The 25,064-nt window shown below is 39.8% G+C and overlaps 3 protein-coding genes across 4 annotated transcripts; 2 read left to right on the forward strand and 1 right to left on the reverse strand.

Moving 5' to 3' along the window:
- Nucleotides 1-46: 46 nt before the first annotated feature.
- Nucleotides 47-5,180, forward strand: polr3k (polymerase (RNA) III (DNA directed) polypeptide K). Its single transcript, XM_085156213.1, has 3 exons — nt 47-273; nt 372-459; nt 2,387-5,180. Exons 1-3 carry the CDS (start codon nt 163-165, stop codon nt 2,512-2,514), a joined length of 327 nt encoding a protein of 108 aa, XP_085012339.1. The 5' UTR covers nt 47-162; the 3' UTR covers nt 2,515-5,180.
- On the reverse strand, nt 2,634-14,685 carry cdip1 (cell death-inducing p53 target 1). The gene is made up of 6 exons (XM_085156211.1): nt 14,556-14,685; nt 13,028-13,081; nt 9,749-9,901; nt 8,970-9,122; nt 8,289-8,565; nt 2,634-6,874 (listed from the first exon to the last, which is right to left on the reverse strand). Exons 3-6 carry the CDS (start codon nt 9,822-9,824, stop codon nt 6,763-6,765), a joined length of 618 nt encoding a protein of 205 aa, XP_085012337.1. The 5' UTR covers nt 9,825-9,901; nt 13,028-13,081; nt 14,556-14,685; the 3' UTR covers nt 2,634-6,762.
- Nucleotides 14,686-17,124: 2,439 nt separating this feature from the next.
- Nucleotides 17,125-25,051, forward strand: mgrn1b (mahogunin, ring finger 1b). Of its 2 annotated transcripts, XM_085156207.1 has the most exons (17): nt 17,125-17,500; nt 18,174-18,292; nt 18,418-18,506; nt 18,617-18,763; nt 19,377-19,494; nt 19,622-19,688; nt 20,304-20,347; nt 20,450-20,497; nt 20,900-20,968; nt 21,057-21,216; nt 21,324-21,433; nt 21,569-21,783; nt 22,165-22,276; nt 22,355-22,400; nt 22,487-22,591; nt 22,955-23,000; nt 23,259-25,051. In XM_085156207.1, exons 1-16 carry the CDS (start codon nt 17,413-17,415, stop codon nt 22,993-22,995), a joined length of 1,578 nt encoding a protein of 525 aa, XP_085012333.1. In that variant the 5' UTR covers nt 17,125-17,412; the 3' UTR covers nt 22,996-23,000; nt 23,259-25,051. The 2 variants fall into 2 exon arrangements, with proteins under 2 accessions (XP_085012333.1, XP_085012332.1); XM_085156206.1 differs by lacking the exon at nt 22,955-23,000.
- Nucleotides 25,052-25,064: the final 13 nt, after the last annotated feature.

The raw sequence follows: 25,064 nt of genomic DNA on the forward strand, positions 1-25,064 counted from the left end.
CCTTTGTTTCTCACCGAACTCTCAATGTGGGTGCATCTCATTTTCTCTCCTTCTCTTCCGGTGCTCCACACGCAGCAGTGTTTACAGCTGAGTCCACAGAGTGCTAGTGTTGTTTAATAGTTCAAAATCTAACAGGGTTTTGTTTTTTAAGTACGTGCTAACATGCTTCTTTTCTGTCCAACCTGCGGGAACGTGTTAATCGTCGAGGAAGGGCAGAAGTGCATGAGATTCGCGTGTAACACCTGTCCCTACGTACATAACATCACACGAAAGGTGAGTAACGACGAAATATTTCACATATAATGTATCACATCTTACATTAAGGTTAGCGTATTCTGAGAGCCTCACGTTATCTGTTTAAACCCCTGTAGGTAAATAACAGGAAGTATCCGAAGTTAAAGGAGGTGGATGATGTTCTGGGTGGAGCTGCTGCGTGGGAAAACGTGGACTCAACACCTGGTGAGTGTCATCAAAATAGTTCATGGTGTGGTCTATCTATCTGTTTATAATCGCAAAATTAACCGGTTGAAGAAATATTGGATTTATTTATTTTTAATTAGCTTGAGAGTTAAGTTGTGTCTATCGTCCCGCATTCCTGCTCAAAACACCAATGTCTGCAGTGCCTTTGAGTGGTTTGTAATACAGTTTTTGACAACTGGATACAGGCTTGTTAGCTCAATGTGATTGCTGACAACAAGTATTGTGGGGTCAAAACTCTAAACACACACTTTCATGTCAAAATGAAACTCTTTAAAAGAATCTTTTTAAAACAAAGTCATCTAGCCAGCCATCCATCTTCTTCCACTTACCCTTGATGTGTGTGAGCAAGCGTGTGTTTGGATCAACTCAATTTATCAGATTGAAACAAAAACTTCCCACCTGACCATGGACAGATTTTCCTTTAAAACACAGAGGGGAAAGATGCACTTCTGAACTGTTGTTAGCATCCAAGTATTCCCATGGATGACAGTAGGGATGTATTTTGTTGTGCCATTTAAAAATGTAATTATTTAGAAAACTACTTGAGCTAGGTCCTTCAGTTTTTCATTATTTTAGGGTAAATATCTATTAACACTGTCAATATGGACTGTCAAATGTGTAGCTCAAGTTAACAGTCATGTGAAAAACAGAGTTTTCATGTGCAATACTGTGAAAAACAAAGTACATTCTTAATTAAGAGGGTGAGTCCCTGCCAGCTGCTGCTACCTTAACGTTTGGGCACAATGTTGTCACTGTGTCAAACAGAAACTCCTCTGTATATAAATATTCTAGAGTTAAATGTGAGGCTGTCTATCTGACAGATGGTTAAAATTGCATCATTCAACAGCACAATGACCACAAGCACACCACCAAATTGCAACAGAATGACTGAAAAACAAATTGTGGTGTTGCAATATCCCAGCCCAATAAAAACATAACTCTACAGATAGATTAAAGCTCTTTAAGAGAAAGACAACTGTAGCTTTTTAACTATCCAGCTTGGATAGTTCTAATTCCTGATAACCCGGTAGAGTTTGTCAATGGTATGATGACTGAGTCACATTTTAGGGAGCCAGCATATGCTAGAGACCTCCACTGAGTAAAAATGCATTTTATACAAACTTTTAATTACAGTGTGTGTCTGTCTATGTTTGTCTTTTCAGAGGATGGTAATTTATATGGCATTTTCGTACATTTCATTTTGTGTTGGCTTGTTTGTTTTAATCATTAGTGAGGTGGCTTTTATACTTCTTGACCGCTGCTGTCTTTGTTAATTTAGGAAGGTTTAGTCTATTTTAATGGATACCAGGGATGGAAGAGCTAAAATTAATGTGGGGTTGTTAAAAGTGTGAGAAAAAGTTTGTCTTTGCATCATTACATTGCCGGACTGCACCCCCTTCAGGGTAGGACGTAAACAACAACCTTTCTGCAGGTTGTTGTTTTCCTGTGAATGGCAACACGGGCAAGAAATTGAAAGAATCAAAATCCATTACGAGTCAAATTCCTTCAATTGGTTACTAAAGAGCATTATTTCTAAATAAAGACCAGATTTCATATTTATTTAACACAAATTACATACTACAGGCTAATAAGAGACCTCGATAATGTGTAAATTTTCTACTTAAGAAAAACTGAAGTTATTGTATTTGCACTCTGGATGACATTACTTTGGCCTCCAGGTGCTAGTTTGAGAAACCTGGCAGGATGGATGCTTTAACTTTCTTACATCTCAAGGACTGCATCCTTTGATCTGTACAGTTTGTCAAAATTAGGAACATCCAGTGTCAGTGATGCTACTTCGTGCATTTTTCTATATACTGCATGGCCGAATGGAATTAAATTAAATGAGCCAATCCCAGCAGTATTAGTGATTCCACACTGACATGATGCACTTGTCCATTTACAGAAACGTGCCCGAAGTGCGAGCATCCTCGAGCATACTTCATGCAGATTCAGACCAGATCAGCAGACGAACCGATGACCACGTTCTACAAATGCTGCAACGCTCAGTGTGGACACCGATGGAGAGATTGACACCTTTTCACCTATAGCTGTGTTTTTCAGCTTCATTCACAAGCACAGCTGAGAAACTTTTTTTTTTTTTGCTTTACATTTAATATTTAAATAAAATATCCTCTTTCACAATTTCAAAATTGAGTTTCCTTCATGACTTTTATTGATAAAATAGTAGCTGTATACAACAGTCAAACAAATCTTTGACTTACATAGTTATACATTTCACAGACATTTAGAGCAATGCAGACCACCAAAATCCACAACAATGGTGTGCGTTACACCGTATTAATATTTCAATGCAATCCTTCATTTCATATTGATTTTCTTGCAGAGCTCCGTTAGCCTCAAGGAAAACAAAAACAAATGCACATAGAGTCAGGAACTTGCCAGTGAGAATGACTTGTTTCGATGTGTGACTCGTGCAGACAAACTCTGCGCTTGGTGCATGAGACATCCAGCATGCTGATGGTGGAACAGTATCTGTTGGTGTTAAATTCAGTGGGATCACAATGTTGGAGTTAATTTGTTATTTAAAGCTTTTTCCTAGCAAAGAGCTCACTATTTAGTATCTGTAATCGTTTTTTAACATGCCTCTGAGCAATGCAAGTCATCGGGAAAGGCTAACGCTAAGTCAGGGACTCTGTGGGAAGATGGTCCCACCACTGTAATGATAGTGCTGTACGTTAAATTATACATGTTAGCACCTCTCATCAGTGAGAGTGACTTGGAATGACTTTTCAAAATAAATTAATGTTATAACAAAACACTTAACAGAACAAATATAACATACTGTGCCACTAGTAACAATTTTCTGTTTGTTTTGAAATAACTATTTTGAAAATCATCTTAAACGACCCAGACTCAGCATTTGGCCAGCGACAGGACAAATCACTACTGAGATGTTGTGAAGTGTTCGTCCATCAGTAACAGTCAAGCCCTAAGTCTGTCAGCTCTACTTCCATCTACTAAATTCTGAAAAGGTGCAACCATGGTGGGATTAACTCAGCTAACAGCAAACCAAAGTAAAAACCAAATGATGCATAGATGGTCGCACTTTTTTCCCCCCTAGACAAATGATGCATCTGAGGGGCAAAGGTGAACTTTAAATTAAAGTGCAAATAATGACTCAATCATCAAAATAAAACACCTTTACAGACAGAGGGCACTGATGAGCATTAGCTCAACAGTAAGTCACAGGACATTTTGTGACTACAGCCCAAATTAATAACAAAATATAGCAGGTTAACATAAATCTTGGGACTTTCCCAACAAGTAGATTTAGTAGCTAAATATAATAAATGGTTCATTTTGCTCACATTCAAAAGGGATCAATGATTAAAAGGAAACACTAGACCTGCTGGAACAAAATAATCAGACAAAGGAAAATAAAAGTTCAGTTCTAAATATTAAAATAATGAATTAAATATCTGACATCAAAGTTAAAAATTAACCCGTGTCGGAATATACTTGCTATAGAGCAGGGGTCGGCAACCCTAGGAAGGGTTAACTGATGGCACGACCATAGCTGGTCGTGCCATCAGTTTTTTATTATTATTTATTATTATTATTTTTTTGTTACAGTACAAACAATGAAAGGTGGTGGATTGGCCAGATGCTGGCTAACATTAGCAAGTGGTGGAGGCCAGCAGGTGGATGAGAGAAAGGGGAGGCAAGAGGAGAGACCCGAAGCAGCCGCCGGTCCGAGTGTCAGGTGAACTGAACTTCAGGTAAGAAGTTATGACCTGCAGTCTGTCTGGGTCAGATATAAATCAAGTTTAGGTGGAGTTTATTTTCGTTATGCTGACTTTTTACAGTCAGTTACAATAACTCGTTATGCGTGCTAGCTAGCATGACGGAGTTTCTATACAGCTGGGTGGTTGTTTTGATGTTACTGATGTTGAACTTTATTTTATTTACAAGGTTAGTTAGTAGAGTTGCCAACTGTCCCGTAAAGAACAGAATGGTCTCCTATTCAGAGAAAATATTACGTGTTTCGTATTGAGCTGAAAAGGAACACAGTTTGTCCCGGACTTCAGCTACAATGAAAAAGACACAAAACTGGATTTATTCTGTCGTTACGCTGCACAGCTGCCTCTTCTTCTCTCATTCTCTCCCCCTCCCTCTCCTGTTTCTACTTCAATCATGAAACTGATCAATGATCAGCTGATCGGCTTTTCTCTCTGGTTTGTTTATCGCCCACTTTGCGCCAGAAAGAGGAACCCAGCGGATGTCGCGCTAAACAACAGCAGCACGTTTAAGCTTGATCAGCTGTTGTTAGAATTTATTTAATATTACTTTCTAGTATCAGCTGATGTTTGCTGGAGCCACAGCTGTAAAAGCTGCTGGTCATGATATCGGTTTGGTTATCCGGTGAGAGGGAAACATGAAGATGAAACCAGGAGATGTCCTTACTGAATCATCAGAGCTGAACAGGTGATGGAGAAACAGGTTCACCCTTTAGGTGACATGAATAAGTTGAAGGGAAGTTATGAACTGTTTCTGAGAGATAAATAACACCAGGATCCTTTTCTAAGCAGCTGACAGCTGGTAACTGTGCAGGGGCGGGTCTAGCAAAGGTTTGCCAGGGGGGCCATGTAGGGCATTAACAGGGAAAGGGGGGCACAAAGAAATACTTTCTTATTCTCATTTAAAATGTCTTGGTGTTATTAAATAATTATCTGAATCTTACAACCAAAGTTTTTATCTGATGTAAAATGTATAGAAATCATACATATACCAACAAGACAGTGTACATCACTGTCACAACTTTGTTTTCATTCAAAGGTTTTATGGCTATAATACCTGGTGGGCCGGTCTCTAGTCAAAATGCCCGGGCCGATTTTTTGTCCCAGTCCAGGCCTGGGCACGACACGCAGTGAAATAATCTGAGAAAGTGCATAAAAAATAAATGGCCGCGCCAGCGGTGCCATCGCAAATTAGCTCACATAGACACATTAGTTGTGCCGCTTCTTAATGATGGTATCTTAGCTAACAAGCCCAACTATCAGATTCAACTTGTAATTGGCTAAAAATAACTTAGCCTACTGGTGAGGGGGACGTTGTTAGCTTTCCACATTTCGACACTTCAAAAGCTTCAGCAGCTTTCCGCTCAGCACAGCATCAGCACCACGGAAATACATGGATACATCCGTAGACTCGAGACAGAATTCACAATGTATTTTTTGGGACTTGCAGGTTTATAGACAATGTTTTATTTTCTGATCAAACCAGAAAGCTTTAATTAGCAGCTAGATTTGTCTCGCATTAACTGGCTGAGTTAATGCCAGTTAATGCGACATCGAAGCAGCTGGAATCCATAGCTGTGCATGTTCATGGAGCTTGCATTTTTACCTGCTGGGCATCACTACCTGACATGTCTTCAGAACATTGCAGAGGCCTTATTGACAGTATTTGGCTCTACATATCTGTGTGAGCAGGTTTTCTCCCACACGAAGAGTGTCCTCAGGTAGCCGTCTGAATGCTGGACACTCAGAGACCTTTGTATCTGAGTGGGAGACCAAAGATCACTTTAACATGTGTATCTCTGTATTAACAAAGATGCCACATTGGCTCAGTTTATTTTTCTTATCATTGTTGTGAGGAGACCATAAATAGCATTTGTATTTTCTGTTGTACAGTTCATTTGCTGTTATGGATAAAAAGTGTCTTTTTTTGTTTCAAAATAGCTGATAACTATTCGCTGATAGCTGCCAACATCTGCGAACAAATATAGAACAAGTGGTTCTATATAGTGTGTAACTGTTAATATAGAGCGTTATTAAATTTATTGCTAATGCAATCATATGGCACACTGACTTCTGAGGAAATTTTAGATAGCACTCGTCATCAGAAAGGTTGCCTACCCCTGCTATAGAGCAAAATTCACAGATGAATTCAAATAAAGTGACATTTTCACAGCGTTCTCTAACAGAGGCAGTTTTTTGTTTTGTTTTTTTTCCTTTTTTTTATTCACATGCGAAACATCACAAATTTACCTGTGTGCCTCTGAGCGCCTTCACCTGCTGCGCTTAAGTCAGAGAACTGTACATTTCAAATGCATGAGAGAAGTATGCTGAACAGTATATACAGGAAATATGTTGTGAACTAATTAGAAAACTTCACTTACAATTTAAGAGGGCTACACAACACTTTGCAAAAATGTAGAGGGGGGGGGGGGGGGGGGAGAAGCCTGTCACTACCAGCAGGGGGCACTGTGGGTTTATGTGTGTGCATGTACTTGTCTCTGTGGCATCCAGCTGTCCGTGGTTAGCATATACGCTTGTATGTATAAATGTAGCCCTTACAGTAAGGGCAGGTGTGTGTCACATCCTTGAGGTCATCAATCATACAGGGAATCAAGCAGCAGCCGAGATCACAGCTGTGAACGAGGAGCAGATAGACAGAAGATGAAGCGAAAATCAAACACCTGCTCATGATTGTACACGTTACGTACATTAAGCTCTCACAAAACAGTCACTGGGTCAAGAACATGGCAACACAGAAGCATGAAAAATACACCATCTGCTTATCTGCTCCAATCAGAACTTATGCAAAAGTTGAAGGTCACAGATGCCACAGTATACTGTTGTGCAAAATTTAAGACAGACACGATTAACAAGTTACTAAGTCAAGAACATATTATTGAAACACCATCTGTCTGAATGTTCAGGTAATATTTTATCTTCCAAAGTCCTTAAAAGGTGAGCTGGGAAGTAATGGACGCTATAGGGTATTTTATTTTATTTATATACTGCCAAATTACAACAACTGTTGTCTCAAGGTGTTTTATATTGGAAGGTAAAGTCCCTACAATAATCAAACGACAGCCTTCACTGTGGTGAATGTGGAAAGTAAAAACAGCTCCCTTTTAAAAGAAACCTGACAGAACCTCGAACCAGTCGCGGCAGGTAGCTGCCCCTCCTTGAATCTGGGTATGCCAGAGGTTTTTTCCTGTTAAAAGGAAGTTTTTCCTTCTCACTGCTGACAAGTGTTTGCTCATGGGGGGGTTGTCTGATTGTTGTGGGATCTTTACCTTAGAATAAAAGTGCTATGAGTATTTGCTGCTATATGAATAAAAGGGAATCCTTTCACATTCCCTAATATGCTCAACTATGGACAAACCTGGGCGTGTCTGAGAGCAAAAGCACATGTGAGACTCCAGTGACAATTTAGTATCCAATAAGGGAGCTACTTCAACAACTTCCAACAAATGCAAAGCATTCTGAAAACTAGTAATAGTTAATCTACCTAAAGCTTTTTACTATTTGAGTCAAAAAAAACAAAAACAAAAAAACAACCTCCCACCAATGAGCATAACCAGGCCACAAAGAATGAGACACTAGCAGCTGGTGATGTGTGACCTTTGTGTGACATATTTTTCAGCGTTATTATGTGCTGAAAAATATGTCACTGTGTTTCCTGACAAGTTAAATGGTCAAGTTACTTTAGTTTTGTTGAAGTGTTAAGCAATTATTTTATACATTTACTCAACTTTCCAAAACACTACCTAGGCTACTTAATGCATCTAGTGTCAATAAAGTGAAACTTTGAATTAGAAAGTGTCTCATCAAGTAAATTAGCTCAATGGAAATGTAGCAATATAACAACAACCAGTATTCTGCGATAATGACCGTTTTATATTGTCAGAAATATGATTCTTGCAGATTTTCTTGACATAATTTATCATCCAGCTCTAGTTCTGTGTATTTAAAACTACTGTCACTTTTAGGCATTACTCATGTGTAAAAACAGCGAAAACCCACCACCAGATGTCTTTTCCAGGACCTACTTACCCTACAAAGAAGCAGAAGAGGCAGAAGAGTGTGTTCATGAGGCCGATGTCGTGGGAGATGCGGGTGACGATAGCCTGCTGACAGTGCGGACACACGGTCTGCACTGGTGAAGTCTGAAACATTTCACCCTGCAGAACGGTCACAGTGGTGGCGGCTCCTGGAGGAGCCAGGACGGTCGCTGTGTGACCTCCCATGTGGACAAAGTGACCAGGACCCGGGCCCATCTGTCCTGGCATCGGTTGAGGAAAGTGACCAGGTGGTGGTGGGTAGTGGCCACCTGCATTTAGACAAACCAATGAGAGTGGGTGAGCACAAGAACAGCAGTCATGATATTTAAGAAAATGAACCATAGCCTCAACAGTGACGTGAGCCAAAAGGAAAACTAGATTTACAAGCCAGTGAGCAATAAAATACTCTTTTACATTTCCACATTATTAATTCAATTTTCTGGCTTCTACCAAACTAAACTGAAGCCAGATAAACTATTTTCAAGTAATGAAAGTTAGCAAGCCGAAGTGGGGGGGCTGTTTTCCGAGCAGTCCATAGATACAGAAACTACATCAGAATCAGAATATTTTATTCATCCCTGAGGAAATTATGTGGTCAGAGTTGCTCCAATCACATATTATGGGAGTATGATGCTTCATTTCCTTATCTATATATGCAGATAGTCTGTCGCACCTTGTGGTGGCGGAGGCATAGGCATGGGCATTGGCATGGGCCCTTCCCCAGGGACATGTGGTGGTAGGAAGCCTGGCTGTGTGGCCTCATAGGGTGGTGGACCATAGTCAGGAGGTAGGGGTTGTCCCTGTGGAGGAGCAGTCCTTACCGCTTCTGAAATACAGCACACATTAAAAAGATGGCCCTGAAGATAACCCCGCACAAGTCTGACACAACAAACTGAAGTTTATGGTCTGAAATAAATAACTGCAGTAGTACACGGCTGCAAGTGCATGAAAACATGGGTGTTCACTTCACTGGTCATCTATGAAGCTTTCAAAGGTGAGACCATTATTTGCTGTGATTTACATTTACTGTTCTTCATCAAACATTACAATGAAGTCTCTCAAGCTCAGTGAGTGCCCAAATTTCTCACATCAACTGTAGGGAAGTGGTCAAACTGCTTTTGATGTGAGAAATTTGATCAATGCACTCAAGAACTTCTCTTTTTCATTGGCTAGTATATCAGAGTAGGTAGGCTCCATAATGAGACCAAGCTGTAATAATTTAGTACAGAGTCAGACTGATATTACAAAAGGTAAATTTTGACTAAATTATTTAAATCAGTCTGGATTTAAAATGAGCAAATTACAATTTTTTTCAACAGTTAAAACGGCCGCAGATGTACTTCCTCTTGAACTGAGGAAGTTTACCGAATCACTCACACTGAATGTAGAACATATGTCACCACCAGTACCACTACTGTAACATTCACAATCCTGTGTGTTCAGCTTTATTACCAGGTTGTCCATTTTTCTCCTGGATGAGGGGCGCACTGGGACCTCCGGGGTATGGAGGGGGAGGATCGCTGGACATACTGGCCGGATGTCTGAACTAGCAAATGGGTCGGACACGTGAGCTCCACTCACAACTCGACAGGTTGACTTCCCCCCCTGTGAGGAATAAAAAATGAGCACAGTTTGAGTCCCCTGGCTCATTACTCTCTGACACAGTCATAAAATGTTCCATCAACAGTCAGAGAGGCTAATGAAGGAGCTAATGTAACTGCTGATGTCAGTCTGCACATACTGTACCATAAGTTTCAGTGGAATTGAAAGATAAAGGGGGAGGCTTTAAGACATCTTAACGCTGGCAGCGTTAATCACATTTTCTTGGTTTATAGGAATACTGCCTGGCAATAAAACAGAAGTAAAAGCAAAACTGTTCATTTGAACATGAAAACAATATCATGATGGGTTTACATTTCATTTGCAACTAAAACCAAATTATTCAATTCCAGTCTTATAAACCAAGATAAAGCAGTAAAAACCATAAGATGACCAGAGTAAGTGTGATTACTGTGTGAAAAACCGGATGATCTTGAGTGCAGTAAAGAATGGTAAATGGACTGGTTCTTATATAGTGCTTTTCTACTCCGAGCGCACAAAGTGCTTTATACATTCACCGATTCATGCCCAAGGATATTTGGCAGGAACCAACCTTCCGATTACCAGATGACCTGCTCTACACCTCCTGAGTGACAGCCACCAGTTAAGAAGAAGCCTTTAGCAAAAGCAATTCCAGGGAAAGCCTGAATTAAATGAAGAATGAAATGAACTGCTAGGTGTGAAAACTTCAACAGCAATACAATCGTGAGCTCCTCCATCCTTCCCCGGTGCTCAGGTTTCGGCATGAAGCACCTGTTCTCTCTGCTTAAATAATGCAAATGGTGTCTGAATGTAAGGTGCAACAAATGCCTCGGAGAAGAACAACAATTTTGGGGGGAGATTTAAAAATATGTATGTCCAGTGATGACAACTCCAAAGCACTAAGGCACAAGCAAAACCAAAGACTGTGTTATTGCATGGTGCTACAATTTGTTCTAAGAAAACACATCATTTGCATTTTCCACCTGTTAGGTCAGAGAAGTGAAAGTACTAACACAGAAAGAAGCAGGCTCTCACATCTGTACATGAACCTCTACATACTTGAAAATATGTGTAATAGACTACACTACTGTTAATACAACAGACCCCTTAATTTTAAAGACTCTAAACGAAGTCTTTCTGATGAGGGAATGTCTACAAAACAGTCATGTTTTTTCCTAAATCTGGCTAAACATGTTTTAGCCTTCTGACAGGACTGCAATAAAAAAAGCTGTTTATAACAATGGGCAAAAAAACGCCACAATTGAGACTTCATTTAAGTAAGGTTATACAGATACTATGCCTCTACTAAATGTGGACCAATCGTGTAGGCCCGTTTTGAAACAGTACTGGCACGCCAACACCTCTGATCCAAAGATGTCTGTGTAGGATTGATTATAATATTTTAATTCTCACATAAACGGAGGCAAGTCCATAAAGTACCACTGGAATCTAGTACAAACAAAACCCACTGAAAAAAAACTTCCTCCATCTGTTTTATTCAAATGTGAATGGATAAATATGTGAGCTCATCTGGAGAGGAAAAGAAAGGTGCTGCTACACAGAGACGAGTATACAGACAAATGAAGTTTGTGTGGACTAGATCATTCCTCGCCGACCAAAGTTGAAATGTGTCTAGACTTCAGTTTGTTTTGATGTTGAAATGTCACTACCCTATATTTTTAAACTATGGAAGGCCTTTTTAGTCAAACTGATATAAACAGAAATGCCCACAAAATAAATAAAGATTGACTTTAAAGACCAGCGGTGCAAATTTTGAGCCTGTCCCAGTGATCTCCTGATATCATTTCAGCACATTCCTCAGTTATATTAAGGTTTTCAAAGCATATGATGCTAAAGAAGGTGTTTGCTAATGCAGGTTTTAAAGTGCAGAGGAGAAAAATAACAAAAGACATTAAACTGCAGAAAAATTCTCCTTTGCCAGTTGGTCTTGTTAGCTGGGGTTTCAAATGTACCAAAATTGTATATCTGTTTATTAACACATCATTTATCAAAAACATACATGCACACTAGTCGCTGTCAAATCAATAGCACAGATTCATTTCCTTTAGCAAATAAATACACTTACGTGCACAGCAAACCTCAAATGATTCTTTCTGAGTCAGAAACAAGCCTCAATGCTAATACTAAATATGCCGCAAACCCTACCTATTAAATGTAGGTCAATTATGTTAACTGACTCAGTGATGTTTCTTGGGGCTGAAAGCTGACTAACCAATGTGCTCATTTATCAATTTCTATAATGGCATCTACACTTATAAGCAGCAACAATAACAAGCTCCCCTAATAGAGCCACAACATACACTCGTGCTACTGACGTACCTCCTGTATTTTGAGGCTGCATGCTAGCACTGGTGTAGTTCAGTCAGTTTGACATTTCTCTTTTCTCAATGTATTAAGGTGTTTTTTTGTGTATGTTTGTTTGTTTAGGTATTTTTTTACAAGAAATACCAGGCCTTACTTACTAGGGTATTTTACCATGGTAACGTGTGCTGCAAACCTAACCTGTCTTGAACTAGGCTAAATTGCAGATTAGAGATCAACAGGTATGAAATGAATGCTGACAGACCAATGAGTTCTAGTGAAAACAAGGTCACCATTCCCAGAAGATCCCTTGGACATCTGTGCACAGATAGTTGAAGTGTCTAAAGTCTTTGATTTTCCTTGACGAGCATTAAATGTAGATTTGACGTAGCTTTACCCTTTGATATTTTTTTCTTGCTGGCTGCAAGCAATTTCACAACAGTTTTAATGTACTCTGAGCACTAATGATCATATTTGATACTTCCTAAAGTTGTATCAAATTTGCACTAATTTGGCCTAATTTTCAGTTCAGCCTTTGTTATGTGTTTAATCCTTCATATTTTTCTTTTTTTTTTTATCTTCCTATGTAAAGTCAGCCGTTTTGCTGCAAGTACACTTAGGTAAAACTGTGATTGGTCAGATACTGTTAGCAGCACCACTTTTTAAGCTGACTCAACTTGATAACCAGCTGTGACCTCTTACCGGTACTCTGATTGCCAATGTTTGGATAAGTGAATCCAGAGAATGAAAAAAAACTGGGTGTATTGAACTTGCTTTGTAGTAAAGGGCTAATAATACTGCTACTACTACTATTACTAATAGGTTTACCTGATATGACTGAAATTAGGGATTCCTCCAGAGAAGCCTGAGATCTGTCACACCCTGTAATATGAGCAAAATTTACCATTATTATGATTATTATTAAAAATGTACAAGTTAAAAGAGTACATTATTATTATTATTAAATTATCATTTTTGTAATATATATCTATATTATTGCTAATATATATTTTGTAATATATCTATTGCCAAAGCACTTCTGGATAGATGCAAACTGCATTTCGTTGCCTTGTACTTGTGACATGTGCAATGACAATAAAGCTGAATTCTATTCTATTCTATTCTAAGATAAAAGCTGCAATCAGTTTTGCCAAAGTGACTTTTATATGCCCTTTACTTATCCGAGTTAAAAGTCTGATTGAGATTACAAACGTCTTTGTTAAGAGCAATCTTGCCAACAGGGCAGCAGAAATGACAACAAATATAACACAGTAGTTCTATGATGACATTTGAAGTGGCCTGAAAGGTAATGGTTTGATTATCATTTAGAATACACTGAAAATACAAATAATGTCATAAAGATACTTGCATAACAGTTATTTTTTTAATTAAATATATAACCCGTTTGTAAATCCTGTTGACTACAGCCCATTTACTGATATAAACAATGATAATGGTCATTTAAAAAAAAAAAAACGATTCAAACGTTAACTATCACTTCCTCAGGTTGGTAATTTCACAACCAACGAGAAGAAATAACTATATTATAACTAATATATATACATATATATATGTGTCTGTATGTGTGTGTATGTGTTTCTTTTTTTAAGGCTGAAACTTGGATTCTTCTTGTGTCCAGAGCAAACAAAAAACAAAAGTGAAAAGAAAACTTATACGTGATCGCAATAACAAGTACTAACTTCGGTGCCTCCACAAACCAAATATCTAAGTTTACTGAGTGTAACTGCTCCCAACTTATTGGGACAGTTTTCCCAGATAAGCAACTAGCCAGCTAGCTGATGTTTTTTAATAATCCTGTAGCGGATAATCCTGCTCCAATCTACTTGCACAACTAACCATGAATAACTTAGTTACGTAAGTGAGGCCAGAGGAAGCCAGCGGCGATGTTAATTTAAATTGGTGCTTGGATTTAATACATGTGGTAGGGTAGCTAGCTAACTGAGAGGCAATGCGGAGTGATGTGAACGGTAAAATAAGCCGTTGCATTCGTTATTTCTACAACATCGCTGCAATGAAAAAAAATACGAAAAAGAAAGAAAGAAATAAAACCCGTGAAGGACAGCCGGCAGGGAGTGTTTCTTGTCAGCCGTTGAGGTCAGCTTAAAGACAGCGATGTGTTTGTTTAGTTAAAGCATGTCTGTTTGGGTAGCAGTGGTTAGCTGGCTATAGCTAGCGTCGCCATTCGTGACACAGAAACGACCTCGTAAAAAGAAAAAAAAGAGATGCGGACAGAAACGGTTAAGGAGTGAAGACCCGGAGGGCTGTGGAGAAGAAAACCGTCTCCGGTCACGACTCTTTAACGGGGCAACTGTCAGTATGCTGAATGCCAGATTACCTGGTTGTAGATGAGACGCCAGCCCGCTGCGTGAAGTTGCTTGACGTTAGCAGCTCCGTCCCTCCTGAGGAGAGTCTACACCCGTCGAGATGGATTTACACCTGACGTCATTAATCAGGAGTTACACGAGCTGCTGCTCAAAACTTCTACGTCACATTCTGCTCGTTTCTTTTTGTTTAAGTAAAATACGAATTAAGTTCTTATCCTGTAAATAACACGAGAAAAATAAAACGATATTAAACAATAGCATGTAAACAACCATTACTTTTTTACGTTTTTATTATATAATTATTTAGATCATTAAATATGATTACAATATTTTTAAGACATCGCATACTTTAGAAAGTGGGACTCCAACATTATATTCATTGTTTATATGTATTACTGAACGCCTATATAGCTTTTTTGTGTTATTTGGAGATCAATCTACCGCTTGCCAGAAGATTCCAGTTGAAGCTAATAGCTGACCTTCGAGTATTTAAAATCGTTGTGTTTACTGGCCTCCTGCGGTCGAACTGGAGAACTGCAACGTTAGTCAATTAGTCAACGTTAGACAATGTTAGTGTCAGTGAAGGCATAATGGAAAGACAATGGCAATGCTGTAAAAAATAAATAAATAAATAAATAAACCGCACCATTGTTGTTTAGTGAGCTAGTCTTTTTTATTATGAATTATATAGTCAACATCTTATTTATTATTAGCTTTATTATTCTGTCGCCAGCTATTCAGAGTCAGAGCTGGCCCAAGGTGCCTAAGACCATCACCTCCAACCAACCCTCAGCACTACAAATATTAACTTTAGTTCCAGAACACCACCCATAAGACACTTCGAGGGAAACCCATGTAGACTGGTTGGGCAATTCCCCATGCCCCCTCAAGTATCCTGAAGAGGGTGAAGCTGGTCCAGTGTTCTGCAACCGGGACAAAAACTGCATTGTTCCTCCTGTATGAGGTTTGACTAACGGATGGGCTCTCCTTTTGAGCACCCTGGCAAGACTTTCTTGGGGAGGCTGAGGAGTGTGATCCTCCTATAGTTGGAACACACCCTCCGGTCCCCTTTCTTGAAGATAGGAACCACCACCCAGGTCTGGCAATCAGGAGTTACAACCCCTGATCTCCACGCAACATTGTAGAGGTGTGCCGACCAAGACAGCTCAACAACAGCCAGAGCCTTCAGGAACTCAGGGCGAATCTCATCCACCCCAGGAGCCCTGCCACTAAGGAGTTATTTAACTGCCTCAGTGGCATCACCCCCGGAGATAGACAAGTTGTCTCCCTTGTCCCCATATGCTGCTACCTTTACAGAAGATGTGTCAGTGGGATTAAGGTGGTCCTCAAAGTATTCCTTCCAATGCCCGACAATGTCTTCCTTCAAAGTCAGCAGCGTCTGGACTTCTTTAGGGTTCACAAGAAACTTAAAGAAGTCCAGACGCTTTTCTTTCCAAGCTCCTTTGACTACGATGACGTGGAACACTGAGAACCTCCACAGGTATACACAATGTAGGTAAAGTACCTACATTGTAGTCGCCTGATGGTTTGCCAGAATCTCTTCAAGGCAGTCCAAAAGTCTTTTTCCATGGCCTCTCCGAACTCCTTCCACACTCGAGATTTTACTTCAACCACTGCTCGAGCTGTGTTCCTCTTGGCCTGTTGGTACCTATCAGCTGCCTCTGAAGTCCCACAGGCTAACAAAGCCCAATAAGACTCCTTCTTCAGCCTGACGGTTCCCTGGTTCCCTGCAGCTTCAGTGCAGCAGTTTTAGCAATTGAGGCCCAACCACCCGACGTTTGCCCCTCGCTGGGCCTGACTCCAGGGTCCCGAGAGGGTAACCAGTAACCCTATCCCAGGCAGGAACAGTTCCCTTGATCTTCTGCTTATAGGGGATTTTGAATCCCTCTTTGGTCCCTCACCCAGGACCAATTTGTCATGGGAGACCCTGCCAGGGGACAAAAAGCCCCCAACAACACACTGCACCACTGTGCTGCCATGTTATAAAGAAAAGGTCAAATAAAACACTTTTGATGGGAGAGATTTTTAAGCTGACAAGAGTGGTGACAATCAGTGAGCAGCGTTATGCCTTGTCATCGTTTATAATTTTTTCTAAAGCACACATGGGAAAATTATACAAGGAGCTAGAGGCCTGGAACTGGTAAAGGGCGACCAAAATTTTTATAAAAGATAAACAAACCAACCCCACAAAAAATCATAACTATGCTAAGGAATCTCAAGATTACTTCAGTGAGTCTGTATTGAAAATTCCCTTCATCAGTGACCTAGGAAGTGCTGCATATCAGTCAACTGGCAAGCTGTAGACTAATTTAAGTGCAACTACTTTGATAGACTTTTTTATGTAATCTGTAACCGTGCAGTGTTTGTTGCTCCTTTCTAACTTTATAGAAATCAGTATGACCCTCTGGGAAGCATCAACCCTAGGTCAAACATTTCCTACACGTAGTTCATACAGCGTTGAATTTGCTGGATTGGAGCTGACGCCCGTGCTCTGACACCTTCCCTTCGTTACTAAATTAGCTCCGCGTGGACCTCCGGGCAGTCCCTACACACGGAGCGAACGCTCCGGAACGCTCGGCGACAGCCAATCAGCGTGTCTCCCTGCTTTGTTAGCTCTCCTCTGGCAAAACAACAGCTCGTTTCGATTTGTTTTCATTTTCGCCGCGTAGCCACCAAAAAACAGAGCGAGTAAAATGTTAGAATAAATAAAGCGTGTATTTGTGTTTGGTGTTATTATCGTTTTGGTGTTAGTCTAGATTGAAGGCAGAGGAAGTTGGAACTGCCGACGCATCGTTCGCTGCTAGCTAACTGGAGCTAATATCGAGCGACCCAACAGAGAAAGCAGAGATGGGGTCCATCCTGAGTCGTAGAATCGCTGGTGTTGAAGACATCGATATTCAAGCCAACTCGGCTTACCGATTTCCACCGAAATCTGGTAAATGATCGTCAATGTCTCCGATGAAATCATATTCCTCATAAACACCCATCTTCCTAACTAGTGCGGTCTAAATGCGCTTTCTGCTAATGACCGTCAGCCGCGTAGACAAATAATGATTGTAAACATATGTGATTGGGATTTTTTTTTTACCAATAGACGGTAACTTAATAAAACATTTTTGTCAGATTTACAGTATTTTCGGTGTGTCGGACATTGCTGCCACCGAGGATAAAGCACGATGGCTGTTTATTAGGCTATTACAGACGGACAGTCTTGATGTTCATCTGGATGATCATGAGTAGATGGACTTTTAAGAACTGGGGGATCATAGATGTTGACGTAGTGACCCTCTATGTCATCAAATGATTTTCACCCTTTAAAGCAATAACCTTTAAACCACAGTTTGATAGCATATAGATATTTTCACACTGTAAAAACAATGTGAAGATGGGTATATAAACTAGTTTAGCCACCATTTTATTGCTTGCCAAACTAGTTTTCTTAGCATTAACTGAATAATGGAAGTATTTTAAATTTGACAAATAGCTGAAAAGAATCAAAATTAAAGCTTCAAGGTTGCTGTGCTGCTTTTTCCGAAATGACTGCACTATTAAACATGAGTGCATCCAATCTGTTCATCGCTTTTTCTTTTAAAATATCTCACCTTCAGGGAATTATTTTGCCAGCCACTTTTTCATGGGAGGAGAAAAATTTGACACGCCACATCCAGAGGGATATCTTTTTGGGGAAAACATGGACCTGAATTTTCTTGGAAATAGGCCAGTGCAGGTGAAAACTGTTGTTTCTTTAACCTGCTGTTTAGCACTGTATTTTCAACAGCAGTTTGACATTTCTTATCAATAAAATGGTCAGTAGAACTATTTCAATAATTTCAAATCCTTCTATTTCACTAGTTTCCATATGTAACACCTGCACCCCATGAGCCTGTGAAAACCCTGAGGAGTCTGGTGAACATCAGGAAGGATTCTTTGCGTTTGGTCAGGTAGTGATATAAAGGCACTATCACAATAAAACATCACCATAAAAGTAGAACAACAGTTTTAATGAAGCCAGTCACATTGGCCTAAGCCTTGTCAAATGTCTGGATTGTAGGTATAAAGATGACTCTGACACACTGGCGGAGGACGGCGGGAAACCAAAGGTCCAGTATGGTGTGGAGTTCACTTTTGATGCTGATGCTCGAGTGGCTATCACCCTCTACTGCCAGGCATTTGAGGAGTTCTCCAATGGCATGGCAGTGTAAGGATTTAATCTTACAATTAACACAATCAAATGATCATCTTTTTTTTTTTTAGTTATTAAATAAAAATCCATGCCCTGTGTGAAGTAAAGAAAGATGGGGCACATGCATCTGCCTATGGGAGGATCAGTTGTACCACACAGACTGATACTGCTCTGACACAGCGCCTTCATGTTAATGTGAAGCAGTAACAACAAGAAACATTTAAATGCTGTTTTATGGGTGTGAGATTGAGCTCCAGAGCACAAAGTCTAGAATAGATGCAATGGGTCCTTAGCAACCACCAGTCACCATGGATACCAGATAAGACTCAGACAAAGACGAAAGTGATAGTCTGAAGTTGCCGTCTTATGAAACAAACAAGATGATCCATAAAATGACGGCGGCGGCTGCTGCTGTTGTGCTTGGTTTTCTATTTTCTTTAGTTTGATTTTATTTAAAAAGTGTACTGAATTTCTTAATACATATAGGTGTTAGTTCACATTGAGTCTTCATTGCTGATGTCTGTATAAGTGCAGCAGCGAAAAGTTTCCAGGTTGTACTGGAATATTTCTTCCCTTTTCTGTCATTTCCAAAGTCAACTTTGAGAGTTTTGCTGTCTTCTACATGTAGGTACAGCCCAAAGGATCCGTCGATGGCCTCTGAAACTGTGCATTACAAGCGGGGGGTGAGCCAGCAGTTCTCCATGCCATCTTTTAAAATAGATTTCAGCGAATGGAAAGAAGAAGATGTAAGTATTTGCAGCAGTTAATGCAGTTTTGTAATCAGTTTAATTCAGCACATCATAAAAAAGCACTGCATCACCACGTTTGATTTGATATATGTCTTCTATTTATGTGCAACTTTCTCCTTTAAAGCTGAATTTTGACCTCGACCGAGGAGTGTTTCCCATGGTGATCCAAGCTGTGGTTGATGAAGGGGACGGTAAGTCGCTGGAGCTGCACAGGACTAATACCAATATTGAGTCTGTTAAAAAGGGGACTGTTGAACTTTTCTTTTACATTTTGTCTTTAATATATGCTACAGTTGTAGATGTTTACAGCAAACATGGCCAAAGTTTTAGATAATTTGGTCAGTTTATGTACAGGTAATTCTTGTGAGCCAAAAGTTTAGGCATTTAGGTGCTCTAAGTGTTTGGTTTCTGCCTCTTTTCTCTGCTCTTGCTTCTATATGATATCAGAGGAAGCAGGTCTCCCTTATATAGTAATCTCAGACAAACAGTTTTTCTCTTGTGAAAACAGGAGAGACACCCCCATGAACTTTCTTTTTGGGATGAGCAGCCAATCAGAGGAAGATTAGAAGGGAGGGTGACCTTCAAGGAAGAAAAGCTAAACTGCCTTGTTTAAGATAAAAATAATTATTTTGAACTCTGAGTCATGCAAAGCTACTATAGTAGAGTCAAAAAAAAAATAAAATTAAAAAGCTGGAAGTCATCTCTCAATGGGCTCCTTTTTAACATTTGAAAGTAATGGACTACGATCACAGTTTAATTGTTGCCTCAACATTTGTAATAATCTTGATGTTTTGTTTTTTTTCAAGATTGCCTTGGACATGCCCATGTGCTTTTGGCAGCATTTGAAAGAGTATGTATATGTTAAAAAACAATAAATAATTTTAACATGTAGAGAGCATGTTTACTATTTATATGAGCTAAAACATGTCTTGTCCCCCCCCCCCCTCCCCAGCATGTTGATGGGAGTTTCTCAGTGAAACCTCTGAAGCAGAAGCAAATTGTAAGTTTATAAAGGTTTTTATTTCAGTCTTGTATTATTATAAGTTATTGAAGTTTAGAGTAAAGTCATATTTGAGCCGTTAGTTATTTATCCAGCCCATGTGTGGCATGTTTCTATCAAAGAGCAGGTGAAAGGTGGATGTTTCAGCCTGTGAAAGCATGTGAGCAGATGTGTGCCAATCTCTAAAATAGACTTGATTGTAAACCTGCGCTTTAGACTCTGAATGTATTTATTTATTTATTCTACATTTGAGCGACAAGCACTACTTTAATGTTATTAAGTATACATAACAGATTTACAGTCATTTGTAGTGAATGGGTTTTCTTTCAAACTTTTAAGAATATGTGGATATTTCTTTTATAAAATCTAAATGTTGAATTTCATTTTTTACTTTTTTCTCAGGTGGACCGTGTAAGCTACCTCTTGCAGGAGATTTATGGAATCGAGAACAAAAACAACCAAGAAACTAAGGTTGGAACTGCTGACTGAGAAGAATCACGATGTTGTAAAAAGTTGGCTGTGTTTGATTTGTAAGCCGTTTTGTTCTTCTTTTCTCTAGCCATCTGATGATGAGAACAGTGACAACAGCAACGAGTGCGTCGTCTGTTTGTCTGACCTGCGAGACACGCTTATCCTGCCCTGCAGACACCTTTGTCTCTGCAACTCCTGTGCGGACACTCTGCGGTACCAGGCCAACAACTGCCCCATCTGCAGGCTGCGTAAGAAGTGTTACTTTCTTTAAAAAAAAAAAAAAAGTTGTGTCATGCTATATGAGCAGGTTTAGATTCAATCAATGAATTCATTAATGAATGTATCTGCTTTCCAGCCTTCAGAGCCTTGCTTCAGATCAGAGCTGTAAGGAAAAAGCCTGGAGCTCTTTCTCCTGTGTCCTTTAGTCCAGTTCTGGCTCAGACTATGGACCATGATGAGCACTCAGTAAGATATACATTTTTCACCAGCTGTGCATCTTACCTAACTGCATTAACTGTAAAAAAAAAAAATTGAAATCTTTATTATAACATTAAGATCAAGAATAAATCCACTTTTCTCTTTTACTGTGACTTTTTGCAGGGCACAGACTCAGTTCCTCCTGGCTTCGAGCCCATCTCACTGTTAGAGGCCCTGAATGGTTTGCGCTCGGTGTCTCCTGCCATCCCATCAGCCCCCCTCTATGACGACATCAATTTCTCAGGGGGTCTGGGAGGGGACAACAGACAGTTAAGCTCTCCAGAGCATTTAAGCGATGGAAGTCTGCAGAAAGGCAAAGTCAGCAAGTCACCTGACAGGTAATCTAAGACATAAAATCTTTACTGCAAGTAATCTGGTTTCGGTAGGAAATTGGATAGCATGTAATGGTGTCAAACTTCATTTCCCATGAGACTCTGCCAGTAATCAGATTTACCCCTTTATCCATTTCCTGTAAAGAGCTGTGTTTTTAGTTAATCTTTATGCCTCCAGCAAATTTTCTTTTTTAGAGGAAAATTTAGAGCTGACATAATCATGTAAAATGGGCCTGTTAGAGGCTGAAGGCCCAGGGGCTTATCTAAGGGCTAGAATGTTTTTGTCAAAGTCAAATTCTGTGCTTGAATGTCACCGTGAATAATTAAATTATGAGTTCTAGTAGTATAGTTAAGTATTTCTTATTTTTCTGCATTGTTCCCCTCCAGCACCCTGAGGTCTCCATCGTCTCCAATCCAGGAGGAGGATGAAGAGAAGCTGTCGGAGATGTCTGATGCTCAGCCACACACTCTTCTGTCCAGTAGCCCCGCCCCCACAGATGTAAGCTTCTTCTTCACTACCTGACATTAAGCTCTGACACCAGTACAGACAAAAACCTACCTTCCTTTATTCTTCCAGGCCACAGCGACTGAGGACGTGGCAGAATCCCTGTCTCCAGATGAAGGTGAGTTTTCTCCTTTGGTTCTCAGTGAACAGTCAGTGATGTGTTTGAGTAACAGTGATGACATTCTGGACTTTGTTGGTATCCAGAGGACAGGATGCATTCTGGAGGAGACATTCTGCAGGACTGCATCAGTGAACACAGTAGCTTGACCAAAACAGAGAGTGACCCACCAGGTGATCTGTCTTTGCCAGGTAAGAGATTTTCCATCTGGGACAAAGAACAAAAAAAAGCCCTTGCAAGGATCCTTTTAATTAAGGAAGAAGTGATAAAAATGAAAGATGTGTCATTTCTTAAACTTTGGACCTGTACTTTCCGATGAAAGCTTAGAGCAAATCAGGTCTTCACAAAGTGAAGACTTGTCACTGTTGACCGGAAGTTAAATATTCCCTTTGGTACTTTAGCTCAGTGTCTTTCTTCTTTAACCCTGGACTTTAAGGCTGCAATTCTGTGTGCTTTGCCTCTAACTTGTGTGCTCTGGTGCTTCTGTGTGCTATCTATCCCCCCTCTTCTGTTCCCTGCCATCTTGTCTCTTTTTACCATCTCACTTTGGCCAGCTCTAGGTCCTGATTCCTGCTCTATTGGTATGGAGGAATAACTGTGGTATGTAGGCTTTCCTGTCTGCTCTGCTTCTCTGTGTATGAGCTCTACTGATGATAATGGTAACATTCACTGCTATCATTCACAGCTAGAAACCTCCCCCCCCCCCGCAGTGATATGTTCTGTTATGATCAACAATTAAATGCCTGCAAGGCCAAACTGGTGTAGAAGAGTTTGTTCTCCTACTGAAAGTCTGAAAGGAAACTTCGCTTTTAACTATGTTTCTTATCTATTGATTGTTTCCCCTTTTTCCCACCCCAGGGTCATCAGAAAGCCTGAAAAGTCAGAGCACAAACTGCTCCAGCCAGCCTCTCCTGTGTCCCACGAGCAGCCTTCATATGGAAGATGAACATCTCATCCACTAACTCCTCCCATCTTTGCTTCAGAGATCATCCAGCTCTTTCATTCCTTTCACCCCCACAGCTCAGTCTTCTGCTTGCGTGATCAGAGCTGACAACAGCCCTGAAAGGAAGTTAACAGGAGTGAGGCAGGACTCTGTTTATTCCATCAGCATCTCTTGACAAAACAAAAGAAATTGGACTGTCGCAAAGATGTTTGTGATGGCTTGTTCTATGACTGAAGTTTAAAAAAAAAAAAAAAAGATCAACTCCCCCCAGCTTTTTATTAACTCTCGAATGATCTTCAGTCGTCGAGTTGTTGTTTAGTACTGAAATTTCACTACCTGTCATGGTGGTGCTTTTAAGCGCACTTACTTTAAATTAACGCTGTATCAAAGTTTTTGACACTAAATTCTAAAGAATTCATAAATAAGGATTGTGTTTGGAAATTAGTGAAACACTTTAATGACTTGACACTTTGTTTTATTCCTGTCAGGCTGATTTATGGGCTAAAGTTTGTATTACTTGTGTATCCGTGTGGCCATTTGAGGTGATTTTGCTCTCCCAACAAAATCAGTTATAATTCATTCCTCACAACAAAAGTATATAATGACATACGTCTTAAGCTGTCTGTTGTCTAAAACATCAACACATGGTTTTATCATTTCAAACTATATATCTATGTATTACAACTAGAGTCCTGTGTAGTTGCCTTTAAAATTGTACATTTTTTATATATATATATATATGTTATATAATATATAAAAAAATATAAATAAAGGAACTACATTCAGTTAACATGCACAATATTTAAGACTTTGATAATCAAAAAGAGCTACAGATTTACATCCTAACAGCTGAACTCAAAGATAGCTAAAGCCTGCTACAAGCATAGATGCTGCACCTACATGTTTGCTGACTTAGTGTGCCACAGTAAGGGTGCTCGTGGTATATAAAAGTCCCTTTTTTTCTGTGGCAATGCCAGTGTCTGCTTCTGTGATGTAGCTGCAAAAGGGGTCACGTGTTTGTGTGGCTGCAGCGACTGTACTTACCTTGGTTGTGTACGTGTAGCACACTGCATATAGATCTATGTGCCTTGAATTAATGTGGCTGCCTGCTTATTGCAATGGACATTAGTGTTCTTAAAAATGCCACAGTATACAACAGTTTCAGCCCGTAGACAGGATTTTTTTTTTTTTATGCTGATGTACAGAGCCCTTTTTTCGTATCGCAAACTTCATGCTACTGGAAAAACGTATCTTGTTATTGAGCAATATTCAATTGAACTGTTCATTTATTATGTTATTGCCATGTGTTGATTATGCATTCAATATTAGTGTTTAGGTTCAAGTGGGTTCTCCTCGTAACATTTGTGTTTTTGAAAGGAAGGCATCCGATGCAATAGATGCAAAGGCAAATGCATCTTAATAATTGGGCTCGCATTTGCATGTGAATTTGTAGATGCTTAAACCTCTGACTCCTTTGAATGCTTTTTTTTTTTTAAACTTTTGGTAATGTGCTTATTTTGTCTTTACCCCCTCCTTTTCTGTGCCATTTCAACTTGACACTGTGCCTTCCTGTTCTGACCACTGTTGACCTGGTATCCAGGATAACTCCACACTAAGTGGTATTTGGCTCTCTGTAAAATCAATACCCGTCTCTTCCCGTGTGTGTATAGCAGCATGTGTATAACAATAAAGAAAGAGTCATTACTTCAACTGCAAGTTGT

This window comes from Neolamprologus multifasciatus, chromosome 4 (assembly GCF_963576455.1).
Source record: "Neolamprologus multifasciatus chromosome 4, fNeoMul1.2, whole genome shotgun sequence".
Classification (NCBI taxonomy): domain Eukaryota; kingdom Metazoa; phylum Chordata; class Actinopteri; order Cichliformes; family Cichlidae; genus Neolamprologus; species Neolamprologus multifasciatus.

Bases quoted from the DNA above. Each gene is read 5' to 3' on its own strand.
- polr3k (XM_085156213.1), top strand. From the start codon at position 163: ATGCTTCTTTTCTGTCCAACCTGCGGGAACGTGTTAATCGTCGAGGAA. The intron at 274-371 runs GTGAGTAACGAC...AAACCCCTGTAG, and splicing joins TACATAACATCACACGAAAG to GTAAATAACAGGAAGTATCC. The intron at 460-2,386 runs GTGAGTGTCATC...GTCCATTTACAG, and splicing joins AAACGTGGACTCAACACCTG to AAACGTGCCCGAAGTGCGAG.
- cdip1 (XM_085156211.1), bottom strand. From the start codon at position 9,824: ATGTCCAGCGATCCTCCCCCTCCATACCCCGGAGGTCCCAGTGCGCCC. The intron at 9,123-9,748 runs GTAATAAAGCTG...GCTGTATTTCAG, and splicing joins GGAGAAAAATGGACAACCTG to AAGCGGTAAGGACTGCTCCT. The intron at 8,566-8,969 runs GTGCGACAGACT...GTCTAAATGCAG, and splicing joins TATGCCTCCGCCACCACAAG to GTGGCCACTACCCACCACCA.
- mgrn1b (XM_085156206.1), top strand. From the start codon at position 17,413: ATGGGGTCCATCCTGAGTCGTAGAATCGCTGGTGTTGAAGACATCGAT. The intron at 18,764-19,376 runs GTAAGGATTTAA...TTCTACATGTAG, and splicing joins TTCTCCAATGGCATGGCAGT to GTACAGCCCAAAGGATCCGT. The intron at 20,348-20,449 runs GTATGTATATGT...CCCCCTCCCCAG, and splicing joins TTTTGGCAGCATTTGAAAGA to CATGTTGATGGGAGTTTCTC.